The sequence below is a fragment of the Carlito syrichta genome, unplaced genomic scaffold (genome assembly GCF_000164805.1).
Source record: "Carlito syrichta isolate Samal-C Ts95f unplaced genomic scaffold, Tarsius_syrichta-2.0.1 Scaffold123377, whole genome shotgun sequence".
Lineage (NCBI taxonomy): Eukaryota > Metazoa > Chordata > Mammalia > Primates > Tarsiidae > Carlito > Carlito syrichta.
This window is the reverse complement of record NW_007067473.1, coordinates 62,517-83,151: the sequence shown is the minus strand read 5'-3', so window position 1 is coordinate 83,151 and position 20,635 is coordinate 62,517. Positions and strand designations below refer to the sequence as shown.

Below are 20,635 nucleotides of genomic sequence, written 5' to 3'. Positions count from 1 at the left end.
TGTGTGTGTGTGCGCGCGCTTGCGTGCGCCTATCTGATCCTTTTTAGATGTGTTTATATACAGATATAATGCATGTATATATGCATATATGTGTTACTTATTGTTTTATGACTTAGATTTTTTTGCTTAACGATGTATCTTGGAGAGCTTTCTATATTAGAACATATAGATAGTGCTACATAATATATACAATAATTTATTTAGCCATTTATATTTTGATGGATGTTTAGATTTTGTTTACTAATGATACTGCTGTGAACATTCATGTACATGTCTTGTGCACATGTACAACAGTAGCTTAACTCCAAAAATGGAATTACTGAGTCAAAGGGTATGCAAACTTAAATTTTGATTTAATAAACTTAAGTGTTAATAAACTGCCCTCTAAAAGACTGAATTGAATTACACTTCTACAAAGTATGGCTTCCCTGTATCTTTGCCATTGCTGAATATAACATTTTATTTTATATTAATTTTATGAACATCAATTTTGTAAAATTTTTCATTTAAATTATTCTGATAAGTGGAAAATAGAATCACATTTATTTCATTTGCATTTTTTAAAACTTTTTTTAGTTGGAGTCTCACTCTGTTGCCCAGGCTGGAGTGCAGTGGCTTGCTCATAGCCACCGCAACCTTGACCTGCTCAGGTGATCCTTCTGCCTCAGCCTTCCAAGTAGCTGGAACTACAGGCATGCGCTACCATGCCCGGCTAATTTTTTCTTTCTTTTTTTATTGTAGAGATGAGGTCTTACCAAGTTGCCCAGTTGCCCAAGTTGGTCTCAAACCTCTGAGCTCAGACAATACTCTCACCTTGGCCTCCCAAAGTGCTGGGATTACAGTCTTGAGCCACCTTGCCTGGCCTTTCCATTTGCATTTTATTTTATTTTATTTGAGTTGGAGTCTCACTCTGTCACCCAGACTGGAGTGCAGTGGCCGCTCCCAGCCACCGCAGCCTCAACCTGCTGGGCTCTGGCGATTCTTCCGCCTCAGCCTTCCAAGTAGCTGAAGCTACAGGTGTGTGCTACCACGCCCGGCTAATTTTTTGATTTATTGTAGAGGTAAGGTCTCACCAAGTTGCCCAGGCAGGTCTCAAACCCGCGGGCTCAGGCAATCCACTCACCTCAGCCTCCCAAGGCACGGGATTACAGGCTGAACCACCGAGCCCGACTGCATTTTAATTATTAACAGTGAGGTCAAGCCTCTGGGTTTTTTCTCTTTTCTATGAATTGTTTTTTTTTTATCCTATGCCTATTTTTGTATTGAGTTACTTACTTGGTAGGATCTCTTTATATACAATATATATTATCCCTTCACTTTTGTATGGTGAAAATATTTTTCATTGGGCTGTTGTCATTTGATTACATTTATGATGCCTTTATTCAAAAGTTTTTATTGTTTATGTGGTCACACATAAACCCTCGCTGTTTTGATTCTTGTTTAGTGTCATGCAAAATGCCTTTCCCTACCTCAAAATTATTTTTCTTGATAATAGGGTTTTTGCTTGTTTTGTATTTTAGAACTTTAATTCACCTGGAATTTAGTTTTGTGTAGCGTGTGATGCAGAGATTTAATTCTGTTTTTTTCTCAGCTTGTTAGCCAGTGGTACAAATATCATTTAATAGTTCATTTTTTCCCCCCACTGATTTTTAGGTGCTGACTCTATCACTTAATGAATTCCCATTTATATCTGGGTCTATTTCTGGACTCTTTAGTTTAATTGTTTTGTTTGTCTTTCTTATACCAGTACCACAGTGTTTTAATTGCTAGAGTTTTATAATCTATCACCTGGGAGGACAAACCCTCGTTTGTAGTACTTAATATTATTTAAAGTTTGGCGATTCACTTTTTCTGGTAAACTTGAGAATCAACTTACCAAGTTTCATTTAAAACACAACAAATAAGCCAAATCCCAGTTAAATTTTGATTGAGGTTGCTATAAATGTATATAGACTTGTGGAAAAATTAAATATTTACAGCATGAATCTTTCTATCCAGGAATACAGGATACCTTCTTTTTTTTGAGTTGGAATCTCACTCTGTTGCCCAGACTGGAGTTCAGTGGCCACTCCCGGCCACTGCAGCTTTGACCTGCTGGGGCTGCGGTGATCCTTCCGCCTCAAACTTCTAAGTAGCTGGAATTACAGGCACGCGCTACCATGCCCGGCTAATTTTTTGATTTATTGTAGAGATGAGGTCTCACCAAGTTGCCCAGGCAGGGCTCGAACCCATGGGCTCAGGCAATCCACTCACCTCAACCTCCCAAGGTGTGGGATTACAGGCTGAGCCACCGAGCTGGGCTAGGATACCTTCTTTTATGATTATTGATTTTATTTGTCCTACAATAAAGTGTTTTTAGTTTCTTCATATAATTCTTACACATTTATTTATTTACTTTTGAGTTGGGGTTTCACTCTTTCACCCAGGTTCTGGAGTACAGTGGTACCATTATGCCTCACCACAACCTCAACCTCCTGGGCTCAGGTGATTCATCTGCCTCAGCCTCCTGAGTAGCTGCGACTACAGGAATGCACCACCATGCCCAGCTAGGTTTTTGACTTTTTTAAAAAAATTGAGTTGGTCTCTCACTCTGTCATCCAGGCTGGAGTGCAGTGGCACGCTCAAGGCCACTGCAGCCTCGACCAGCTGGGCTCAGGTGTTCCTTCTGCCTCAGTCTTCCAAGTCGCTGAAATGACAGGCGTGCGCCACCCAGTAATTATTTGATTTATTGTAGAGATAAGGTCTCACCATGTTGCCCAGACTGGTCTCAAACTCCTGAACTCAGGCAATCCTCTCACTTCAGCCTCCCTAAGTGCTGGGATTATATATAGGTGTGAGCCACTGTGCCCAGCTGGTTTTTTATTTTTCTGTAGAGACAAGGTCTCACTGAGCTGGTCTTCAACTCCTGGGGTCAAGCAGTCTTCGCACTTCAGGCTCCCAAAGTGCCAGCAATACAGGTGTGAGCCATCATGCTTGGCCTGTGTTGTTCCTTAAATTCAAATAAATTCTAGTTCTTAAAGAGCACCTGAGCTATTAAAATGTAGTTATTTTATGATGAGCCTCTTTACAAATTGCTTTCTCAAGCAACTGCATCTCTTAGGTTGGCTTTCTTGCTTTTAAAATTCTTTGGGTAAATGATATTCTCATTTTAATATTAGTTACCTTTTAAAAATAAGAAAAAGTATATATGGCCTGCTTAGTGATTGTTAAGGAGCCTTTCTTTTATAAGGAGCAATAGGAGAGGCCAGGGCTCCATCTGAGCGATTTGAAATATACAAAGACCTGTGTCACCATTGCTGTCTGCTGCCCTTCACCAGGTATTCTCACAGGAGCGGAATTAACTGAATTCTAGGTTTTTAGACCATCTGCAACAATATTTGGGTTGTAGTGATTATATGAGAGACTTCTTAAGGTATATATGGCTTCTGCCCAGAAATGAGTATGTACCTTGTAGGCTCTGCAGTGACAATAAGAATTGATCATTTAATTAAGACCAGATTATTGTTTCCTGAGTAGCAAGACCTCTGTGCTTATCCATTATTGCTGGAAGCTTTAAAATTATTTCTTCGAACTTCTGGAATCCCTGCAGGTTTTTGGACCTGGTCTTCATCTTTGAGCATTTTCCATCCCCTTCTAATGTAGGGAATGCAAATTGATTTCAAACCAGCCAAGATAAATTAAAAGAAATAAAAATTCTGATATTGACCAACTGCAGAATAAAATTGGAGTGTGAAAATTCCAATTTACAGTTGCTATAAGGGCCATTTGGTATGTAAATAAGATATCGTAATCCATAATTATCTGAGAAGCCTTCTGCAAAATGTTAGAGGGATGTCCAGGCCTTACACAGATAAGGAAACAGTCTGTTCAGCGGCTTCTAACTCACCATTTCTTTAAGTTTTATATATCATTCTGCTTTCTTGCCGTTGCTTCTCAAAAATCAACTTTTTCCCAAGGAGACAGTGCTGACAAAGACTGAATGCAAATATGAAGAATTGCCTTTATTAATTAGTAGTGAGGTTCAAGTCACTTTATATATGCAAGACCCTATAGCATCCTTTGTGACTATAACCCGTTTACTTCCTCTGAATCAGCACATTGTTTGGCACTTTGTAGATACTCAATAAATATTTATAGATTTAAAATAAGTTCAAAGTGTTGCCTGAATTATTTCTTTTTTTTTTTTTTTTTTTTTTGAGTTGGAGTCTCACTGTCGCCCAGACTGGAGTGCAGTGGCCGCTCCCGGCCACCACAGCCTCAACCTGCTGGGCTCTGGCAATCCTTCCACCTCAGTCTTCCAAGTAGTTGGAACTACAGGCGCACGCTACCACACCCGGCTAATTTCTTTTGATTTATTGTAGAGATGAGGTCTCGCCTGCCCAGGCGGGTCTCGAACCTGCGGGCTCAGGCAATCCACTCACCTCAGCCTTCCAAAGGCGTGGGATTACAGGCTGAGCCACCGAGCACGGCTCTGAATTATTTCTTACATGAATAGTGTCATCCAAAACAACACCAGGATGGCTAAATAGTAGAAAAGAGAACTTTGTTGATGATACCAGTTTGCAAACTGAGAAGAGTCTCTGGCATGGAACAAAGGTGCTCTATTTTAGAGGAAGTGAAGGGCATATTGGATTTTTTTGCCTCACGGGCCTGTATTACACAAGAGTTATACATATTTAGCAGGTTGGGGGGGCAAGCTATACATATTTATGAGGGGAGCCGAGCACATGCTCAGTGGGTAAACATATGTTACATATATCCCATGTTCACTTTGGGGCAGTGTTTTAGCATTAAAATAAGGGAGAATTTGGCTTGTTAAGTCAAAAGGTGAAGTATGGGGCAAGAAGCCAGTGTTTTATGCAGCCACTATCAGCTGGCCGAAACCGGTTTAAGGTCTGCAATCACTTATCAAAAAAGAATGTAAGGTGGGTCCTCTATCCAGTCAGAGTTATAGCAGCCTGGGTTGTAAATCAGAGTTAGGAGGGGTCTGATAATTTGCAAGGGTTTTTCTTGTAGTAGTAGGGATTTAGAAGTTTGCCTTGCCAGCTGGACCCTGAACCCCCAACCCACAGGCAACTTTTATGTTCTTAATCTTGGGGTCTATCTTAGTTGATAAAGAGGTATCTATTTTGGTCTCTCAGATCACAAGAGCAAAAACATTGTAGAAAATGAAATGGTGCTGTAATTGTCTGCAGTTCAGTGGATTATTTCCCTCCTTGTTCTCCTTTGCAGAATGTAAGCTTTTAAAATATCACTGTTTAATTAGAAGAAACATGCTTCATGTTAATTTGGAGTCTGTCTGTAAAACCTCTTGCTTAAGAAAAGATTTGGCTTTCTTACTTCATACTTTATAGTTAATATGTGGATTTGCAGTGAAATATACATGGTCAAATACAGTGCACACGTTCAGAAATACAAGAGTAGACTAAAAATGAGATTGGAAACCACTAGCAATGTAATTTAGCTTTCTCCCACTGGTTGTTTTTTTAATGATAAGCTTTCTTTAATGATGATACTGGGGGGGAAAGAACTTTTTTCCAACCCTCAATGGGTAGAACTGGAAGGAACTGTAAAAAGTTGGCCAATCAGTATCTGGGTATTGTGTCTTTACAGTTGAAGGAAAGTAAGTTCTCCAGAGCTGGCATGTATTTTTCCTGGAAGGTCTTTATCAGACTTCTTATTTAAATTACAGATGTTAGCCGGGCTCAGTGGCTCAGCCTGTAATCCCACGCCTTTGGGAGGCTGAGGTGAGTGAATTGCCTGAGCCTGCGGGTTCGAGACCCACCTGGGCAGCGAGACCTCATCTCTACAATAAATCAAAAAATCAGCTGGGCGTGGTAGCGCATGCCTGTAATTCCGGCTATTCGGAAGGCTGAGGCGGAAGGATCGCCGGAGCCTAGCAGGTCGAGGCTGCGGTGGCCGGGAGCGGCCACTGCACTCCAGACTGGGCGACCAAGTGAGACTCCAACTCAAAAAAAAATAAAAAATAAAAAATAAATTACAGATGTTCTTCGACTTACAGTATTTTCAACTTACAATGAGTTAAACTGTAGGTAAACCTATCATAAATGAGGAGTGTACTGATGTGTATACTTTCACACCATTATAAAGTCAAAAAATCCTAAATTGTAAGTCAGGGACCCCTGGAATTGGGAAGACTTCTAATAGAAATGTCTTTGGCCTCCTCTTGGAAGAGGTTTAAGCTCAATTATACTCTGTTCATGGTTTCCATTACCCTGGGTGGCAAGAACACTGGGAAGATCATAGCTGACCTTTATCTGGCTAATAACCCACAGATTGGAAAAAGCTGAGAAAGCTAAATGGCGTTAAACCTGTCATAACTTGAGATTTGTCACTGGAACCCAGCCATCGGCAAGAAAAGCCTGATGGAGACAAAGGAGGGGACCTGCTATTAGAGCCCCCAAGGAATGGAATCACAGTCAGAGATGAGCCTGGCTGAGGTGGAATTTCTGCTAAGTGAACTTCTGGGTGAGCAAAACATACCTGAGAGAGAGAAGCTGATCAGCCTCCGACTTTCTTGCCCTTGGACAGTCTGTCAGAGCCAACACTTTTAAAAATCTGAAAGAAAAAGGAAAATGGGAGACAACCAAAACAAGCATTCAAATGGACATTTGCACTCCATTCCAAATAGCTTTATGACAGTTATTACTCCAGCTACAGGCAACGACAAAAATGGTGATTTCATAAGGGAAGAGGGGGATTTCATTGAGCGACTATTGTTTTAAACAAGTTTTTAGCAACCAAAAAAAGAAAAGACATGTCTTTGAAACAGATGATAGCCATACATAAACTGTTCCTGAAATGTTGTAGGTCCTAAAGCTACTGTTTGCAACAGGAACCTGACTGGTGAGTCTGGATGATTCTGTATAGTACCTGCCACATTTCTGGGTGTTCTGCTGAAGGTGGATTGTTGACAGTACCTAACCAGCATTTAAACATTAAGACTGATTTATGGAGAATGCATTAGTCATAAATGCTTCAGAGACTGGGCGGGTGGTGGCTTATACCTGTAATCCCAACACTTTGGGAGATAGAGGCAAGATTGTCTGAGCCCAGGAGTTCAAGACCAGCCTGGGCAGCTTGGCAAGACCTCATCTTTACGATACATCAAAAAATTAGCTGGATATGGTGGCATGCGTCTGTAGTCCCAGCTACTTGGAAGGCTGAGGTGGAAGGATTGCCTGAGCCCAGCAGGCCAAGGCTGTGGTGGCCGTGAGCATACCACTGTACTCCAGCCTGGGCGACAGAGTGAGACTCCAACTCAAAAAAAAAATGCTTCATAGATGTGCATTTAAAGGACATTCAATAGTTTTAACTAACTTCAGTTGTTTTAAAAATGTATTTGGGCCAGGCACAGTGGCTCAGCCTGTAATCTCAGCACTTTGGGAGGCAGACAAGAGGTTTGTCTGAGCCTGGGGATTCAAGACTACCCTGGGCAACTTGGTAAGAGTTCGTCTCTACAGTAAATCAAACACACACTAAACTAGCTGGGCATGGTGGCGTGCGTCAGTGGTTCCAGCTACTAGGAAGGCTGAGGCTGAAGGATTACCTGAGCCTAGCAGGGCGAGACTGGTGGCTGTGAGCATGCTACTACACTCCAGCCTGGGCAACAAGAATGAGACTCCAACTCAAAAAAAAAAAGTGTGTGTGTGTGTGTGTGTGTGTGTGTGTGTGTATGTATATTTGTTGACCAGATGCAGTGGCTCAAGCTTGTAATCCTACCACTTTGGGAAGCCAAGGCGAGAGGATTGCCTGAGTTCAGGGGTTCGAGACCAGCCTGGGAAACTTGGTGAGACCTCATCTCTACAATAAATAAAAAAATTAGCCGGGCGTGGTAGTGCACTCCTGTAGTTCCAGCTACTTGGAAGGCTGGGGCAAAAGGATCACCTGAACCCAGTAGGTCTAGGCTGTGGTGGCCATGAGTGTGCAATTGCGCTCCAGCCTGGGCGACACAGTGAGCCTCTAACTCAAAAAAAAAAAAAAAAAAAAAAAAAAAAAAATATATATATATATATATATATATATATGTATCTAATATGTCTGCTTTGTTTCCTCTATTTAATGCAAGAGAGGCTCAATAGCAGTCCAATGGTACTTTATAATTGCCACATTAACAAGAGGAAGTGCCTGACATTTGAATCTCTTCCTACCTTCAAGGACTTACCATTTGTACTCTGAAAACTGTGCTTTTTTTGGTATTTGATTGTTTTTTAAATTTGGGAGGGAAAGACAGTCACTAAAAAGTGAGAGAAATTGAACAAAATGGTTTGAGATTAGATGCCATAAAATTGTCAACATTTGCCTACTTATACTAGTAACATGGAGTACCATTTGTACTTGTTGAGAACATGGTGCTTTTTTCTCTCTCCAGATCTTTGTGTATGATCCATAAAAGGATATTGAGCTGTTTTTCAACTTCTTAAAGTAGAAAATGAAAGTAAAACACTTAGACAGTTACTCTAAATGAGTCACTAGAAAATTACTATTTTTACTTGAATAGTAGCTTGTAAGCGTAGTTATTGTAGTTCATAGTATTTATAAACTGCTGTGGTTTTGAATGTTGTTCTTAAGACTGTTGTTAGTGACCCACTAGGTTTTAATTGCTAGGAAATTTCAGAGAATGTGAAAAGGTTTTGGTTAAGGCTGGAAAATATCCATTCTTGCTTTCCTCAATGTGGACTGCAATGACTACTTAGTGAAAGCAGAATGCTTTGAAAATATGTTCTTTAAAGTCTAGCTATTATTAAAATACTACAATAACTAGTATGTAAATGATAGTTGCTTTTTGGTTGTTGCTGAAACTCTGTGGTACGAGAAAAACTTCAACAAATCCCTTAAGAAAAATGTAGTATAAAAAATTAATTGGTAAGTGAGGATTTCAGAAAATGGAATATGAATGAGAAAACAAAAGACACATGTATAGGTTTGACATGGCTATATTTATTTAAATTCCTTGTTTCTATGGACTTTGCAGGTAAGGCTGTTTTCTTTTTTTGGCAAACTGTATAATTGTTTTTTAAAAGTATTATTCATGTATATCTACAATTTACAATTAGTTTCTCTTAAAAAAGTGATATATAATGCTAAAACCCACATTAATGCAATATAAAGGTTGCAAATTTGAGTGCTGTATGTACTGATTTCTAAATTACTAGCTGGGCTTATACATGTCTATGTTGTTCATATAGCAGAGCATTATAGAGTGATATGTATTGTTGGTGTTTCACTGAGTATAGACCATTGTTTAGTACTGTTTATCTCTGCATTATTCAGTATTACCATATGCTATAATAGCTAGACTGGAGTAGAGCATCCAGCAAGCAGAGAGTTCCAAGTAGGGGCCAAAGTAAACAGTAGGAAATGAAGCTGCTATAAAATTTGTGGACAGTAGTTGCAAAATGCTTTTTGAAAATTGTACAGAGTAAGTTGGAAAGTAGCTCACACTTCATTTTTTATAAAGTCTTTTCTGTACCCAACTTTCAGAAGTTTACATATATTCAGTGATCAAAATTTACATATACACATTTATAAATCAAAGAGGCATTTATAAATGGCATGGAAATAATTTTAAAATAACATTTAAATAATTAAACAATTGTGTTTTCTTTCTATTTTCTATAAATGATGAGAGTTTTTTTTTAAAGCTTATACAATAATTACACTTTGATCATTTCTTCTATGGAAGGGCCTATATGACTAAGAGAAAGACATGGATGATATTAATACTGTGGTTTTTGTTTATTATCATCAAAGTTTATGCCCAATTTTAGTCAGCAAATAAACTATTTAGAGTTTTATTTTCCTTTACTGACTACCTTACTGTTAGCTTACCATTTGGTAAGCAAGAATAAGCTTAACCAACAACTTTGGGAAATAGAAGAGTGAAGAATATGTGGTTTCTTCAACCCAAAAAAACTCACTATAGCCTGGGTAATTGAAAGAGTTAGTTTTTAGGCTGGGTATGGCGGCTCAGGCCTATAAGTCCAGCACTTTGGGAGGCTGAAGTGAGATGATTACCTGAGTCTGCGGGTTCGAGACCAGCCTGGGCAACTTGGTGAGACCTCATCTCTACAATAAATCAAGAAGAATTAACTGGGCATGATGGTACATGCCTGTAGTTACAGCTATCTGGAAAGCTGAGACAGAAGGATCACCTGAGCCCAGCAGGTCAAGGCTGCAGTGGTCTAGACGACAGAGTGAGACTCCAATTCAAAAAAAAAAGAGAAAGAGTTCATTTTTGTAAAATGTGAAAATGAAATAATTTTTTATTAAAAGGGATTAGGAGTGCAGGCTGCCTCAAATCTTAATGTTGAAATTAAAGTTATCAAGTTTTTTTTTTTTTCGAGATGGAGTCTCACTCTGTCGCCCAGACTGGAGTGCAGTGGCCGCTCCTGGCCACTGCAGCCTTGACCTGCTGGGCTCCGGCGATTCTTCTGCCTCAGCCTTCCAAGTAGCTGGAGCTACAGGCGCGCGCTACCACACCCAGCTAATTTTTGATTTATTGTAGAGATGAAGTCTCGCCAAGTTGCCCAGGCAGATCTCAAGCCTGTGGGCTCAGGTAATCCACTCACCTCAGCCTCCCAAAGGCGCGGGATTACAGGCTGAGCCACTGAGGCCGGCTAAATATTTATTGTATACTTAGATAAGATAAAAAAAATCTGTTGAGTGAAGGATTTGGGATGAGGTGGTTCTTGTAACTGAGTAATGAATATAGTTCTGATTTTTCTAATATGTGAGAGTAAAAACATTTTTGAAATGGATTGTAAAGTTTTTTTAAATAAAATGGGACTTGTAAGTTCATGTGGAAGAAGAAGGTTTTCAGTATTCAGAATAATTTCTCAGATATGTCTTGTTTTCTCATTCCACCAAAGGGGAAATGGCAGTACAATACCATAGTGTCTTAGATGACTTAGGTTAAGTATTACTCTATAGCCCAACCTAATATATCATTTGTAAGTCTTTAATAATAATTATCATTATAGTCATATATATATACTATACTATTGACCTTTCTCATAGGATATTCATATATACTATCTCACTTAAGCCCCATTGGTTTTTCTATCAACACCATTAAAGTGAATGTACACACACACATATATTATAAATAAGTGTCTTCATGTTGGAAAGGAGACAATTGGTAGTTATTATTCCTACTATGTGTCAGATTTTGTGGTAGGCATTATGATAGGCATTTTAATACATTATCTCATTTAATCATAACCACAAATTTATAAAATAGGTATTTTTATTCCCATCTTACAGATGAGACTTCTCATTGCAAGTAGAGTGGTAGGAAATAGACTTTGGGCAGTAGTAATGAAGATACTGGTCTAGGTAGAGAGATAGTAATGCTTTTTTTTAAAATCAATATTTTTTATTATGATATTGTGGGGTACAGTTAAGGGTTAGGTATACAAATATGCTTCGTTCAGCCACCCTGACAGTAATTAAGATATTATTTGATTATACCAGTATCAGAGTGGTCAGGAAAGCTGATGTCATGGAGGAAGTAGGACTTCTACTTTTGTTTTTTTTTGTTTTTTTTTGAGTTGAAGTCTCACTCTGTCGCCCAGACTGGAGTGCAGTGGCCGCTCCCGGCCACCGCAGCCTCGACCTGCTGGGCTCCGGCGATCCTTCCGTCTCAACCTTCTAAGTAGCCGGAATTACAGGCATGCGCTACCATGCCCGGCTGATTTTTTTATTTATTGTAGAGATGAGGTCTCGCTGCCCGGGCGGGTCTCGAACTTGCGGGCTCAGGCAATCCACTCACCTCAGCCTCCCAAAGGCGCGGGATTACAGGCTGAGCCACCGAGCCCGGCTGGACTTCTACTGTTTACTGAGAAAGGGAAGGGTGGATTTTGTGTAAATAGTGATGAATTCAATTTAAACATACATTGAGTTTAAAAAAGTAGACATTTTATAGAAGCAGATATAGACATCAGTGGTAAGTCTTTGGGGGTTTTGTTTTGTTTTGTTGCCTTTATATTATTATTATTATTATTGTTGTTGTTGTTGTTATTATTTTGAGTCAGGGTCTCACTCTGTCACCCAGGCTGGAGTGCAGTGGCACAATCAGGGCTCGCTGCAGCCTCAACCTCCTGGGTTCAAGCAGTCCTCCCACCTCGGCTCCCCAAAGTGCTGGGATGACAGGTGTGAGCTGCTGTACCCAGTCATCACCTCGAATTATATAGATTTTTGTTAATTTTTTGGAACAGTATTAATAACATTTGAATTTTGATCGTGTTTATGAAGGAATATAATAAAGATGTTAATGCCTTCAATAGTTAGATGATTTGGGGATGATATCATGATGTATGAACATTATAGCTATGAAGAGCTAAGAATATTTATTAGGCAAACTGGATTATATGCAATCTCTTAAATTTTATTATTAATATGCAAGCAAAACATTATTTTAATTAATTAATTAATTAATTTTTTTGAGTTGGAGTTTCACTGTCACCCAGACTGGAGTTCAGTGGCAGCTCCTGGCCACTGCAGCCTCGACCTGCTGGGCTCTGGCAATCCTTCCGCCTCAGCCTTCCAAGTAGCTGGAACTACAGGCGTGCGCTGCCACGCCCGGCTATTTTTTGATTTATTGTAGAGATGAGATATTGTCAAGTTGCCCAGGCGGGTCTCGAACCCGCAGGCTCAGGCAGTCCACTCACCTTGGCCTCCCAAAGCGCTGAGATTACAGGCTGAGCCACCGAGCTCGACCACAAAACATTATTTATTGTAGAAAATTAGAATATAGAAATTAACACAAAGGAATAAAATGTATAGTCCTACCACTGGGCTGAATGAATTTTGATTTTTTTCCTATATGTTGTTTCTTTCAGAAATATGGCTACACACACCTTTCTGCTGGAGAACTTCTTCGTGATGAAAGGAAGAACCCAGATTCACAGTATGGTGAACTCATTGAAAAGTGTATTACAGAAGGAAAGATCGTTCCAGTTGAGATAACCATCAGTTTATTAAAGAGGGTAAGGAGTGTGAGTGCCAACCAATTCAAATTAGCAAGGAAACAAGACATTAAATCCACCTTTTATATGACTAGTGAAAAAATCAGAGTATTGAAATTTCTTGCTTATGGAAGGTGGCATGGTTGTTTAAGAATGGCAGACCTGGCCAGGCTCAGTGGCTCAGCCTGTAATCCCGCGCCTTTGGGAGACTGAGGTGAGTGGATTGCCTGAGCCCGCGGGTTCGAGACCCGCCTGGGCAGCGAGACCTCATCTCTACAATAAATCAAAAATCAGCTGGGCGTGGTAGCGCGCGCCTGTAATTCCGGCTACTCGGAAGGCTGAGGTGGAAGGATCTCCAGAGCCCAGTGGGTCGAGGCTGTGGTGGCTGGGAGCAGCCACTGCACTCCAGTCTGGGTGACGGAATGAAACTCCAACTCAAAAAAAAAAAAAGAATGGCGGACCTGGAAACTACTTTCACCTGGGAAGAAACTGGCTAGTAACAAGGATTTTCTGCCTTGGTTTAGGATCAGCTATTGTTCAATATATGTGCACTTTACCCTTTCTTCCCAACATTCAGACAGTGATTCTTTCTTCCATTTTTGTTACTTCTTCTTTTCTCCTCTCTTCCCTTCTCTTTTTTCTCTTCTTTTCTATATTTTTGTAAACCGTTGTTTCTTCTTTCCTTTTTAACCCATGTCCTGCTTGTTAATAGACTTTCAGTCTTGATGTCTGCTTTTGCTTGATGTCTTCAGTGTGAAATGCAAAGACTTAATAGCTATCAAACTAAAATATGTTGCATCTGAAAAACAGACACCTTGTATTTACTAGGTAACTCTTTACCATAGACTCCTATGACTATAGTCATTAACAGGCATTTTCACATATAAGACATAATGAAGGAGAAGAAAAATGCAATATTGAAAACAGTAAGAAATAAGTGAAGCCTGATGGAAAAGAGACATATTGGATTGATGCATAAGTTTATAGCGTTATTTTTTTCTTTTTTGGCTTGCCCATGGAATGCAAATATCACTCAGTGGTTGACTGGTCACATAACATTTGCCAGTTCTCGTGTTGACTGATGTGGATCATTGTGGATTAAAGCCCGATGGTCTTCCTGAATGTGGAGAATCATTCAGATCAAAGTGGCCCTCCTTAAAACAACAAAGGCATTTTCTTGCTGTGCTTTCCCCAAAGGCGTTCTCCCCATACACAGCACAAATGTCCTGAGCCCCCCTGCTGCCTTTACTCCTCTGTTGAACTCAAACAGAATATATCTGAAGTATTCATTTTTTCCCCATTTGACACTCCATCTTTCCTTAGCCCACAAATCGCACTCACTTTCTTCATATCTGCAAAATGCAAGGCATATTCCCAAACATAACATTTTCACTCCAAATGACAAATGATAAACTCCCAATATTGCACTGTTACCATGTCAAAAACAAATGCCATGAACTTATGCATTAACCTAATATAAGCCTCTGGGCGGAACTAAAGACACTAGAGGAGGAAGAATGAGTCATATACACTTTTTCACCACTTGTCCCAGAGATTGGAATAAGCTACTTCCATTCCACAGTAAATCTATCTTCTCTCCCATTTTGCTTGATCTAGTGTCCTTCCTCTGCTTTATAACTAAGTATTATGAAAGAGTATTTACATTCATTTTACTTTTTCCGTTTCTGCTTTTCAAGCCTTTGCTTTCAGATTCTGTTTTCATCTCCATCACAGCTTCTTTTGCTTGTTCTCAATGATCTTCTCTATCAATTCTGGGTAATACTTTGAGTCATTCTTTTTCTTGTAGCATTTAACTCTAATAACTGTGTAAAACACATTCTTCATTTGTTCTTTGTAATATCATTTCTTTTTTTTTCTTTTTTAACTCCTTATTGCCATTCCCAAATTGGTACCATTTCTGTTGATTCTCTTCCTAATTCAGTGACTGCTATTTCTCAGTCTTCTTTAATAGCTTTTCTTCTTTTGCAGGTTTCCTAAACCATGATGCTTCTCAGGTTTTTATACTTGGTTCTCTTTAGCTCTCATTTTATGAATTTCTTGCTGAATGGTTTTAGTCATGCCCAAAGCTTTCACGATGCTAATGATGCTAAAGTCCATAGCCCTAGAACAAGCCTTTGTTCTGAATTCCAGAGCTGTAGTTTTAACTAGCTACTAGGAGTCTATCCGAATGTCTCACAAGTATCTCAAAATCATCTAAAATGTGATCCTCCTTTGTTTACTGTCTTGGTTAATGGTTCTACCATCTACCCAGCTGCTCAAGGCAGAAATCTGGGAGCCATTCTGTATTCTCTGCCTCTTCCTCACTTTCCCAAATCCATTCAGTGAGCACATCTTTCCAATTATCTTTATTTTAATCCTCTTCTTTTCTCTATCACCATTATCTCTTTAATTTATATCCTCTTTTTTCTTACCTGAATCACTAGAGCCTCCTAGTTAGTCTTTTTGCCTTTAATTCATCTTTATCTCCTTCTAATTCATTGTACTTGATGCAGTCAGTGATTTTTTTCTAAAAGACAACATGAGCCTGTTTTTCTACTGCTTAAAATTCTTAAATGATCCTGTATTGCTTCCAGAATAAAACTCAAATCCTTACTGTGACGTAAAACGTTTTATCTTAATCTTACCCCTTGCTTGCTTTCTAGTCATATTTCCCACCACTCTCTACACATATCCTAAGATTCATTTGTGCTAGTTTACTTCAGATTTATCAAAGCTGATTGCTTTCTCATTTCTGAGCCTTTATACATCCAGTGTCTACCATCTGGAGGACACTGATTCTACCTGCCTGTTGTTTTGTTACTTAGGATTCAGTTCCACTGCCACCTCTTTGGTAAAGCTTTCTCTGGCAGTTTCCTTGGCAGTTTGTGTGTACTTTGTTTTATCAAAGCATCCCTTGCATACCTCGTTACCGAGCTTAGCACATCTATGCCTATGTATTTGTCACACACTCAACTGTCAGTTCCCTGGAGACAAGAGCCATGACCCTGCTCATCAGGTTTCCTTATAGTAGACTTTGAATAAATGTTTGCTGAGTAAGTATAACATTGATATGCTTTCTTTAGATATCTTCCACTACCATACTTGGGGTAGAAATGCTATAACAGAGGCCCAAAAGTGTTTTATGGAAGTTTTATGAATATTGAAGAAGCAACTAGATGCTGGGATAAAGCCACTTCTCAGATAAAGGAATCACAGGCCCTAACAGCCATTTTTCTTGAGGAACTAAGTTGAACATGGTGGGTACTAAATGTCAGTTTGCTTTGGAATAGAGGCTCCTCTAAGGTTTGTCAAAGTCTTGCATCTGTGCTTATCCTGTGGTGATTGGAAGTGAAAGGATTTAGAGATGAGAGATCTGCATTTCCCATCCATATATTTTCACATTCTACCTACATTTAGGCTTAGGAAGAAGATGGTAAAATGGGTTGTTCTTGCCATCTTTCTGGTTGTATTGTTTGTTTTGCTCTCTGTGTTTTGGTGCAGCCAGTGGCATTTAGGTTTAATTAGCTTCAGTTTTTAAAAAAGTATTGAATCCTACACTAATAATTAATACTTTCTTTTTGTATTTGTCCAAATACAAATTGTGCTGTTGGACTTGAATCACAAAAGAATTGAGAACTTGTAGAAATAATTTACTTTCTACCACAGCAAAATGACTTGAGAAAGGCAAAGGGAAAATAAGACAAGGTATCCAGTTGCTGAAGAAAAAATATGGTTAATGGCTATTTTCTTCTTTTTTCTGCTCTTACTGTTTATTTGTAACTTTGTGAATGTATATGTGAAAATAATATATGCTTACTATAGAAAATTTGGAAACTACAGAAAAAATGTGTGTGTGTGAATATAATGAGGAGGTGGGGAGCACATACCCTTAACTCCACCAGCTTGAGGAACCCATGTTAATATTATTGCATGGATTCATTTCCTTCTAGTCTTTTTTTTCTATGCCACTCTCCACTCTTTACTTATGGTTTAAAAAATAATAATAAAGCAAACCCCAATATATCTACTAGTCTGCTTGAGAAATTGCATTTTGTTAATGTAGTGTTGATCCTAAATCTTTTTTTCCTTTAGGAAATAGATCAGACAATGACTGCCAATGCTCAGAAGAATAAATTCTTGATTGATGGGTTTCCAAGAAATCAAGACAACCTTCAAGGTTGGAACAAGACCATGGATGGGAAGGCAGATGTATCTTTTGTTCTGTTTTTTGATTGTAATAATGAGGTAAAGAAAAATCTTCATCTGTCCACATGGGCTTTAAGCAACTTGGGTCAACTATTAGAGGGAAAAAAGTGATATTTTGCTTATATTTAAATTTTATTTATTATTTTATTTTATTTTATTTTTGAATGGGAGTCTCACTCTGTCACTCAGGCTGGAGTGCAGTGGCATGCTGAAGGCCACTGCAGCCTCAACCTGCTGAGCTCAGGTGATCCTTCTGCCTCAACCTTCCAAGTAGCTGGAATCCCAGGCACAGGCACCACCACATTCAACTAATTTTTTGATTTATTGTAGAGACATTGTCTCACCATGTTGCCCAGCTGGTCTCAAGCTCCTGAGCTCAGGCAGTCCTCTCATCTTGGCCTCCCAAAGTGCTGGGTTTACGGGTATAAACCATCAGGCCTGGCTGTATTTTTTTTTTTTAATTGGTCAATTGGATTGTCAGAACAGCCCTGTCTTGCTGTTGGAATATTAAAATCTTTTTGGCATCAGCCTTGTAGACCTAAAGTTTATTTTCAAAATAACAAGAATCAATTTTAAAAAAAGAAGAATTGCCAGGCTCAGTGGCTCAGCCTGTAATCCCACGCCTTGGGAGGCTGAGGTGAGTAGATTGCCTGAGCCCGCAGGTTCGAGACCCGCCTGGGAAACTTGGCGAGACTTCATCTCTACAATAAATCAAAAATCAGCCAGGCGTGGTAGCGCGCGCCTGTAATTCCAGCTTCTCAGAAAGCTGAGGCGGAAGGATCGCTGGAGCACGGCAGATCAAGTCTGCGGTGGCCAGGAGCGGCCACTGCACTCCAGTCTGGGCGACAGAGTGAGACTCCAACTCAAAAAAAAAATGAAAAGAAGAAGAATTGATGTGTACAATAATATTAGGTAATAAAGCTGAACTACTTTATTAGGTAGGCTATATTATCAGAGTACCTTGCCTTAGGGTGTTGCTTATTGGAAAAGAAACACATTTTTGGGGAGTTGGGAAAACTTTCTATTTTAAAGAAACATAGGATTTCACTCTTAAGAGTAAAGTGATCTTGAAAAGAGCAGGAAAATATTCTTTTTCTTTTGGCACTTGTAATAACAAACCCAGACATACCTTTGAATAAATAAATGTCTCAGAATCATTTAATTAAAAGGCCTGACTCTGTTTGACAGCTGCTGTGATATAAATGTCATTAAATTAATGCCAACACCCTGAAAGACTAAGAATCTGAAGTAGTGCCTTGAAGGAAGTTGGCTATTCTTAGGTAGAATTGTAAATGTACTTCTGGTGGAGAGACTTGCTGCAGCCTTTGAGTTGTTGTAAAATGTAACTCTCTTCTTCCAACCCCCAAAAATGTGTTTTCACTTATTCTTCAAAGTTAACTTTAGAATGTTACCACAGCTTTATAACTAAGGAATGTTTACTCACGGTTAACAAGGGATGCTTTATTCAAACGCAAATATGTTGACTCTTAAATATTTAGATATTTATGGACTTATTGAAAAGTAAGCAAAAATGGAACAAAGTTTGAGGCATGTAATTCATACCTAATAAGTTAATAATATATCCGAGATGGAACCATACACATACAGATCTTCTTTTTATTGCGGTTTGGAAAAAAAAAAAAAACAAAACAGGAAAAATTGAGTCATGAATGAATTTTATTATGCTCTGTACTTATTTAACCTAGTTTGTGTAAATTGAACCACATGTTTAAAAGGACTTTGCATGTTGATTAATGAATTAGACACATTGGATTTCATGCAAGGGTTTTTTAAAATTTTCAGGTTAAAAAGAATGGCAAATGCATATCTTTCTATTTTTAAAATAACTTCATTTGTATCTCTTTTTAGATCTGTATCGAACGATGTCTTGAGAGGGGAAAGAGTAGTGGTAGAAGTGATGACAACAGAGAGAGCTTGGAAAAGAGGTAACTTGCAGTTTTTCCATAGGACCACCTCAGTCCTAGTCCTGCCCCATTTTGGTCCAGAAAAAGAAAATATTATACTTAAACATGTAAAATGGCTGGTTAAGGAGATGGTAGGTGTGTCAGTTGGGGCAGATCCAGTGTTGCCCTCTAAGCTGTTTTATAACATGTGAAAGAAAAGATGGATACCTGCAACCCCACAATATTTGTTTCTTTTTCAGAATTCAGACCTATCTTCAGTCAACAAAGCCCATTATTGACTTATATGAAGAAATGGGAAAAGTCAAGAAAATAGATGCTTCTAAATCTGTTGATGAAGTGAGTGTTCCTAGTCTGTCTTTTTAAAAAAGAGTCAAGTGAAAATGTGATTATTTTGTGGGGGTAGGCAGGAGAAAATACATACTATTATAGATTAGTTTGTTTTTCAAAATGGTGGGGACTAAATAAAAATATGACTTTTTCTCCTTTATATGTATATTTTAATCCCAAAGACTTCAAAATGATCTCCTTGTTATTTATTTGTTTGTTTATTTATTAAGAGACAGGGTCTTGCTCTGTTGCCCAGGCTGGAGTACAGTGGCACAATCATGGCTCATGGCTCACTGTAGCTTTCTGGGCTCAAACAATCCTCCCACTTCAGTCTCCTGAATTAGCTGAGACTACAGGCGTGGGCCATCAAGCCCAACTAACTTTTAAATTTTTTTCTTAGAGACAGGTTCTTGCTCTGTTGCCCAGGCTGGTCTTGAGCTCCTGACCTCAAGTGATCCTCCCTCCTCAGCCTTTTAAGTAACTGAGATTATAGGTGTGAACTATGGAGCTTGGTGGTTTTTCTCCTTTTTGAATTGAATCTAAAATGAGTTTTACAACTTCAGACTTACTCTTCATGAGAAGTGGGTGGTCTGTTAATTCTAAACCTCTTCCCAGGCACTGGAAAATTGGTATTTTGAGAAATGTGATTTGGATGGTGTTCATTTTTTTAAAATCTATAAAATGAACAGAAGTCAGCTAGCTCAAGAGTCCCAGACTGCTTTCTTCTATTCCCTCACAGAACAAATTGCTCCAGAGGTGCAGGGTTTCCATGATTTACCATGCCTCTCTTTTTTTGTAAGTTAGCGATCCGTGAGTTGCAGTTTGCATACCCAATGTCCAGAAAATATTTATTTTCCTTCTTTTTTCTTTTGAGTCGGAGTCTCACTCTGCCGCCTAGGTTGGAGGACAGTAGCATGCTCATGGCCACCGCAGCCTCGACCTGCTGGGCTCAGGCGATCCTTCGCCTCAGCCTTCTAAGTAGTGGGAACTACAGGTGCACCCTACCATGCCTGGCTTATTTTTTTTTTTATTATTTATTGTAGAGATGAGGTCTCACCAAGTTGCCCAGGCTGGTCTCAAACCCCTGAGCTCAGGCATTCCTCTTGCCTCAGCTTCCCAAAGTGCAGGGATTACAAACTTGAGTCACCACTCCCGGCCCAGCAAATACTTCTTTTTTTTTTTTTTTTG

At 39.1% G+C, this 20,635-nt stretch overlaps 1 protein-coding gene across 1 annotated transcript in view; it reads left to right on the top strand.

The window, feature by feature from the left end:
* Positions 1–20,635, top strand: part of CMPK1 (cytidine/uridine monophosphate kinase 1) — a 40,785-nt gene that overhangs the window by 16,821 nt on the left and 3,329 nt on the right. The window contains exons 2-5 of the mRNA XM_008048361.1: positions 12,864–13,010; positions 17,082–17,234; positions 19,065–19,141; positions 19,360–19,456. Coding sequence (XP_008046552.1) covers positions 12,864–13,010; positions 17,082–17,234; positions 19,065–19,141; positions 19,360–19,456 — 474 coding nt within the window. The remainder of the gene's footprint in view (positions 1–12,863; positions 13,011–17,081; positions 17,235–19,064; positions 19,142–19,359; positions 19,457–20,635) is intronic.